We start from the raw sequence: 8,230 nt of genomic DNA, 5'->3' as shown, positions 1-8,230 counted from the left end.
CCTGGTTTGTGAATTTTTGGTAGTCCGTAGAAGCGTGGTGTGTTGGATCCATCTGGTTTCATTTTTTAACCTGTTGGTAACTGTCGGTATCTGCAAGCAGTGCGTTCGCTTTCTCAATGTAGTCTCTTCGGTTTAAAATGACTGTCAACAGGTGGCAATAGACCCGACCCCACAACAAGAGAACCGAATCACAGCCTTACTCAAAAAACTTCAAAAATCTGGAGAATTAAACAAGAGAGACTTCCAAAAAAATGAAACCAGATGTATCCATAACACCAGCGCTTCGTCGGAGGCTCACCGATGATGTTACCTAGAATGGTGACAAAACGTCTGAAAACTAACCTTCCAGCTCAGCGAGCAAACTCACATCCAGAATCTCCACCTGAGCTACAAATCTTCTCAAAACTCGACTGCACACACTACCAATTACTATGAGCAATTAGGGATGGGCAATAAATGCTGACTGAAATGGAATTAAAAATATGCTGTCATTGTACTGTTGAGGGCATGGTCTAAATATACTTGCAGCAAGATGTTATTTTGGCTAATAATGGACCATAATTTGATTCTTTAGTTTATAACTTGTATACCGGGGTTGCACCATATCATATGAAATTGTATCTCAACAGGAGCAGCATCTCAAATTGATCAGTGGGTGAGAAGTATTGAATGGAAAGAAAAACAAATTCAACTAGGGAGTTTAAGATCTGATTTTAATAAACTGTTGAATAGTTTTTATTCACGCAAACTTATTTTTACAGACACTCCCAAACTATGACAGAAAATGTACACCATTTTTATAGGAATAAACATTGTGAAAAGACTTATTGAGAATCATATAATCAGTGTAGTATTATGGTCTGTGCTATAAACCAAATATCCTTGCATGATATATAGGGTCCAAAGGCTAGAGACACACAAGCACCTATCGACGAGTGGAACACATACGGGTAAATTCTCAGACAGTGTATTTCTGGAGTAATAGAGTCCCACACTCAAAGACACATGGGTGTCTTACTACTGATTGGTAACCAGCAGTTCTGATTTCATCAGCTAAATATTAAAGTTTCCAAAAAGGCACAATTTTTGTTCTCTCCTGTACAAATCAATTATTGTATTTTAGGTCATATGGAGTCAGTGATACTGGACCTGCCAGTATTCCTATAAATAAGCTTAAGAATTTTACTGTGTAGAGAAACATCTCAAATAACTGCAGCACAGCAAGATCCACGTTATTCAATTCCAGTGCAAGTGAAACAAGTGTCTTTTTGCTCAAGTTTCCCCCCCTCCACCTACTGTCCTCAATTGAAGATGAATCATTACTAGCACAGTTACATAGGTATACACCTCAATATTCACATAAGACCCCAGATGGCCATTGCAGATTGGCTATTTCACTGGAAGTATCATGGTTAAACTATTTTGTAGCCTTAGCATTAACTAGATTATAGTGGCTTCAAAATGGAATTTGGGAGATTTGAATGCCACCTGGCAGTTTCTGTAGTGGAACAGACAGTTAACATACCACTAACAGACCATGCACCTGTCTGCTTCACGAGTGAGGATCCTTTTTATATGCAAATTGTAGATGCATGGCATCTATTGAGTGCCAGCTGTCAGAATTGGTTGCAGCCTGTGCCACATTCGCTCTGATCAGTTTTATGTATGGGGAAACTCCAAAAGGTCAAGGTTATACTCGTGAGGCCATGATCAAGAGTGTAACATGGACAGGAAAACGGCTAAGTGCAAGAATTTGATAACATCAGAGAGCAGCTTTGTCCTGTCTTCCCTATGCATTACAGTAGAGAAGGTTAGGGGTGTCATATAGTGTGAAACACCTCTGAAGCAAGTAGGACTTGAATCCAGTGCTTAGACCATTCAATCACTCCACCATTAGGTAAAAAATGAAGAGCATGGGTGTAATGGTGAAAGTATTCACCCAGACAAATTTGTCTCTTTCTTTAAATCAGTATAAAAAAATCCTACTATCTGTCTTAAAAAAAAATCTGCTGTCTTGACTTATTCTAACATAATCAGACTGTAGGTCACACCTGAACCTTCTTTATGTTTATCTCAGCACTACACTGAACCACGGGTTTTTCTCCATCCCATTCCTAAACAGAGAATGTATAGATTGGGGAACATTCAAAATTGTAACTATAGTTGTAATTACTTCTGCTTTCTCATTTAGAGAGCATCATAAATTGGAGCAGAAGGCTTTCTAATCTGTAACATTAGGTCAGTGATTGATTCTCCACTAATGTTGCAGTAATGAACTTTGAAATGATATGAAGATGAACAGTGTAAAACAGCAAATTCCTAAGTGCATTATGACCAGAGATTGTTAGGGAAGATGGAATATGGCAGGTGGGTTTGGATTTAAAAACCCAGACTGAACAAATATCTTCCACTTTCAGAATGATATACCATAAGTGTTTTGGGCAGCATCCAGAGTAGAAAAGTCTCCAACACAATTCTTGGTATGTGTTGAATGAGTGAGTGCACAGCAGTTAGTGTGGTTCGTTTCTGCAGACAAATCAGCTAAAGAGCTCTTGGTCACTAACTAGTGGCTCCGTGTGGAGACTGGACTAGGTGGAATCATGATTTGCTCAATAGATGCATCTCCTGCCCAAACTCACCATCAACTGCACAAGATTTCATAAATGGTTCTAGTAGCAGTTGTGGAATTTAGTTCCACCCAAGTTAATAAAGGAAGGAGGGAAACACCTTCAATCATAAAAAGGTACAGCTCCAACTACCTAACCAGTCAAGAATGAATTCAATTACAGAAAACAAACTCTATGCACAGACATAAGCACATCCAACACATACAGACTATTAACAATCAAAGAAGTCAAGCCATATACGCAGGTAATGGAAACAGTAAAGGCCCCGCCTCTACTTTCAGTGGCAGTTTAAAGCTTTGTTTTAAGTGCAATTTCATCATCTGGATGAAAGAGAAAGAAAATGCAGCAAGGGAAATCAGTGCCAAATCTTTGTGCCCATTTTCGATTCTTTGGCTTATATGATTTTTTTTTCATTGTTATATTGTACTCATCAGGATCATTTTTCTAAATATGATTATGCAACAAATGAGAGAATTATGGATTTAAATAAAATATTGTGAATATTTCAATAACGCATCATGCAGTCTCTCAATCATTTGCTACTAAAGGTTAGCAGGAGGATGTTAGAAGCCATGATACCTTATTCAATATATTTCAGTAAGCAGGCTGATAGACAGTAATAACCTGGACTACTTATAGAAATGATTGTAAAGCGTAGTCAATGAAGAGCTAAAACGGGATTGTGAATGGGCCTTCCAATACCCCAGGCAATGGGGAGACAAAGAAAATGAGAAACAACAATCGATGAAACCTTGAAAATATTAGCCCAGCTGTGTTTTAACAATATATTCTTATTGCACAAAATACAGTAAGATTCAGCAATCTTGCACATGCATTGAGAAAAGCTATATTCAGCAGGAACGCAAGTTGGAGAAAGGATTACAGCAGTAAATGTTATAATTCTCTAGTTATGGTCCACTAGAAGTGCAGGATTACAACATTCACAACTTATATTCCCATCTTGTCAGTCTCTGCATTTAAATCTCAAGTGTTTATTTCATTACTTGAATACAATGGTGTTTTATTCTGTTAACTTCCTTTTTTTTCTGCACACATCTAGTATTAACATAATAGGCTGCAAATGAAACCTCTTGACCGAACAGCAAAACAGTGATAAAAGTAAAATATTAAAATAAAGCTTCATTTACATTGTATATGATATAAAAGGTATAAAAAAAACTATTCACCTTCTTGCTGTCATACCACTCAGGAAGCTTCTATTGATTTGAAATTTGTACCTGATTGTGCGCACACAGAAAGTGTGTAACATGCTGTGCCCTTTTTTTTGAAGATTTGCATCAGGTCAAATGTGTTCAGTAACATGTAACCAGTCCTTACTGGGTCACCTCTTATAAACCAAGTAGTCAAGATTAATGGAATAAAAACAATTTCTCAGGTTTATACTCAGTAGATACAATTGTAGAAACTAATCATTGTCCTTCATTTGTTGGCATTGAAACTTTGGGATGTTACCATTTAAACCGGGATGTCAGGAAAATTCTGGAAACAAGGAGTATAAAAAGAGAAGAAATCTAACAATACAAAACTACTCCACAAAATTTTACGCAGTAGAATTACGACCCATCTGGTGATAATCATCTGGCCGTGAACAAGCCTAGTGACTTGAAGTCGAGGTGCAGAAGAATGATCAGCCAATATACTACCATCCATAGAATAACAATGATATATGGTAATTGAGGATGAGTAGCAGATCCTGAAGGTGTCTTGTCGTGGATAACAGCAGCAGTTGGGTGCCACATTGCTTCCAATATACTTGCATTGTCAGATTGTTGGACTGACCTAGAGTAAAGAATGGAAATATGAATACCAAAAGAAGATTTGCAAGTCCTAAAGTTTCCATCATATTTCAGTTATAGCATCAAATCAGTGCTAAGTGCACTTAATTAAAAGACCAGATAGTGTAGTGGTGTCCTACTCAGTGAGTATTGTGTGGGCATGCCAGCACACTACAAGACCTGCTTGGTTTAGGGTAGGACAGGGAAACCGCTACCTGGTCTAACTAGCATAGTCTCTTTAGTTAACAAGATATTTAATTTATTGCTTATTAGCTTATTAGTTTATTACAAAACCACAAGACATAGAAGCAGATTTAGGCCTTTTAGCCTATCAAGTTTGCTGCACAATGCAATGAGATCACAGCTGATCTGATAATCCCCAACTTCACTTTCTTGCCTTTTCCCCATGACCCTTGATTCAGTTATTAATGAAAGATCTGTCTATCTTAACCTTCAATATCATTAACTCTACAGCCTTCTGTGATAAAAAATTCCACAGATTCAGAGTCACACAGCATGGAAACAGCCTTCAGTTCAACCGTTCCATGCTAACCATAATCCCAAACTAAACTAGTCCCACCTGCCTGCACTTGGCCCATATCCCTCCAAACATTTCTTATTCATATACTTATCTAAATGTCTCAAATATTGTAACTGTACCCATATCCAACCCTTCCTCTGATGCTTCATTCCACATACAAACCACGCCGTGTAAATAAATTGCCCCCATGTCTTTTTTTAAAATGGCTATCTTCTCACCTTAAAAAAAACCCTTTGTTTTGAAATTCCCCACCCTAAAAACACCTGCCATTCACCTTATCTATATTCCTCATGATTTTACAAAACTCAAGATATTCCCCCAACCTTCTATGCTCCAGGGAAAGTAGTCCCAGCCTATCCAGCCTCTCCCCATAACTCAAACCCTTCATTCCCAGCAAGCTTCCAGTAAATCTCTTCTGAGCCCTGTCCAGCTTAATAATATCCTTCCTATGACAGGGCAACCAGAACTGGACATAGTATTCCAGAAGAGGCCTCACCAATTTCTTGTACAACCTCAACATAGCATTCCAACTTAGATACTCAAAGGTCTGAGCAATGAAGGAAAGGATGCTAAACTAACTAATTACAGGAGACATTTCTCCTTATCTGTCTTAAATGGGTGGCCCCTCATTTTGAGATTGGCTTTTAGTCCTCGATTTGCCTACAATGTGAAACACCCTCTCAGCATCTCTCTATCATCTCCAATGAATCTTGTATGTTTCAATAAGATCTTCTCTAATTCTTTGAAATTCCAATGAGTACAGACACAACCTAATTAACAGCTTGTAAGTCAGTACTTTCAAATCCAGCATCAACCTAGTGAACCTTCTCTGGACTGCCTCCAATACAAGTATATCTTTCCTGAAAGAAGTGGACCAGAAGTGGTTACAGTGTCACAGGTGTAGTCTAATTAGCACCTGGGTAAACAGCTTTAGCAAGACGTCACACTTTTAATATTTCATTCCCTTTGAGAAAGGATAACATTCCATTTGCCTTCTGTATTACCTGTTGAAATTGTATGCTAGCCTTTTATGATTTATGTATTATGCTTCCAAATCCCTCTTGTGCTGTGGAGTTTTGCCATCTTTCACCACTTACATAATAGTCAGCTCCCTATGCTTCCTGCTAAACCATACATTTTCCAACATCTGAGGAATTATTTTTTTTCCACCCAGAGGGTGGTAGAAATAATGAATGTGATGCCTGAGAGGGTGGACACAGGTCCTCTCAATATTTAAAAAGTATCTGGATGAGTATTTAAAATGTTAGGATGTAGTAGCCTATGGAACAAGTGCAGTCAGATGAGATTAGTGTGGTTTGATGTTTGTTGGTTTACATAGACTGTCGGCCGAAGAGCCAGTATCTATGCCGTATGAGTCGGTGTATTCCATCTGCCAAGATTTTTCCCCCGCTTGTTAAACTTGTCTAAATTTATCTGTTGATTCTGTATTCCTCACTATTCACCTATTTTTGTGTCAGCTGCAAACATGGTTATAGTACATTCATTTTCTATGTCTAAGCTATGAATATTTATGGTAAATAAGTGTAGCAATATCCCTATGATACTCCAGTTGTTATTGTTTGCCATCCTGAAAATGCTCCCTTTATCCCACCTCTCATTCTTCTATCAGTCAATTCTCTATTCATGCTAAAATATTATCCACAACACCATGGACGCTGATGTTATTAAGTAGCCTAATGGGTGGTACCAAATGCCTTTTGGAAATCTAAATACATTATATCTATTTCTTTGCCCTTATCTTTCCTGCTTGTTACCTCCTCATAAATTCTAATAAATTTATCAAGCATGATTTCCCCTTCACAAATCCATGGCGACACTGCTATCAGTTAAATGCTCTGCTATACACCCTTTACAGCTGATTCCAACTTTCTGCCAATAGCAAATATTAAGCTAAGTGACCTATAATTACCTGTTTTAGTCTCCTTCCCCTTCCCCCTCCCCCCAAAAAAAACCGGCAGTCTAATCCACTGGGACTTTTCCAGTATCTAAGGAGTCTTTAAACATTGTGACCTGTTAGTCCACTATCTCTGACAGCTACTCTTCCATATAGCTATATGATTATACCCATTAATCTGTATGTGCCATTAATTCATTTATTTTGGTCTGAATGCTACATGTGCATTCAAGAAAAGAATGCTATTTTGCCAGTTTCTGTCCCATGCTGGGTATCGTTATCCAAATAGCTGTCTTGCAATGCTGTCATATCCTTTGCACTTTAAGATTAGGATTCCATCTCCCAAACCCTCTAATTAGTTTAAAGCCTTATCTACAACTCTAGTTATTCAATTTGCCAGGGCACTGGTCCTAGCATGGTTCAGCTGCAGCCTATCCCACTGGAACAGCTCCCTTATCCCTCACAAAAGTGAAGCCCATTCCACACATACCAATCTTTGAAACACACATACAACTCCTTGACTTTATATATCCTATGCTAGTTTTGGGACTCCATGGGAGAGTTCAACATTCAGGAGAACTGGGATAAACAGATTGGTAGCAGATCCCAAAAAAAAAAAGAATTCTTGGATCATCTATGAGATTTTTTTGCAGCAGCATGTGGTGGAACCCATTAGGGGAACAGGCAATTCTGAAATAGGTGATGAGAGTTGAGGCTGACTTGGTCATGGAGCTAAAGATAAAGGAACCCCTAGGGGGCACTGACCATAATATGAAAGAATTCACTCTGCAGTTTCAGCAGGAGAAGCTTGAATTAGACGTAATGATATTTAATTGAGTTAAGACATTAGGGAGGAGCTGGCCAGAGTCAATTGGAAGTGGAGCTCAGCAGGGAAGGTGGTGGAGCAGCAATGGCAGGAGTTTCTGGAGGCATAGCAGAAATTCATCACAAGAACAAGAAACATGCTAAGGGGAGGGTGAGGCAACTATTGCTGACAAGGAAAGTCAGGGACAGCATGAAACCAAAGGAAAAAAGCATACAATTGTGGTGAGGATTAGTGGGAAGCCAGGAGGATTGGGAAACCTTTAAAAACCTGCAAAGGATAACTAACAAAAAAGCAATAAAAAGGACAGAAGATGAAATATGAAATAAGCTAGCTAGTAATATAAAAGGAAGATTGCAAGAGGTTTGTTTTAGATAATATAAAAACGAAAGAGAGGCAAGAGTGAATATTGAACCAATCATATTGGCTCACATACAGATCAGAAACATTTTAATTCTTCTGTTCTGAAGACAACAGCATCCACTCAGTATGCGCCTCATATCAAGAGCTAGCTGGAATGCTAGCTTC

At 38.4% G+C, this 8,230-nt stretch overlaps 1 protein-coding gene across 1 annotated transcript in view; it reads right to left on the bottom strand.

Annotated features, from left to right (window-relative positions):
• Positions 1-729: 729 nt before the first annotated feature.
• Positions 730-8,230, bottom strand: part of LOC125455580 (calmin-like) — a 122,994-nt gene continuing 115,493 nt past the window's right edge. The window contains exon 14 of the mRNA XM_048537718.2: positions 730-4,427. Within this exon, the coding sequence (XP_048393675.1) occupies positions 4,223-4,427 (205 nt within the window). The 3' untranslated portion in view covers positions 730-4,222. The remainder of the gene's footprint in view (positions 4,428-8,230) is intronic.

The sequence above is a fragment of the Stegostoma tigrinum genome, chromosome 10 (assembly GCF_030684315.1).
Source record: "Stegostoma tigrinum isolate sSteTig4 chromosome 10, sSteTig4.hap1, whole genome shotgun sequence".
In the NCBI taxonomy this organism is placed as follows: domain Eukaryota; kingdom Metazoa; phylum Chordata; class Chondrichthyes; order Orectolobiformes; family Stegostomatidae; genus Stegostoma; species Stegostoma tigrinum.
This window is presented reverse-complemented; position numbering and strand designations above follow the sequence as displayed.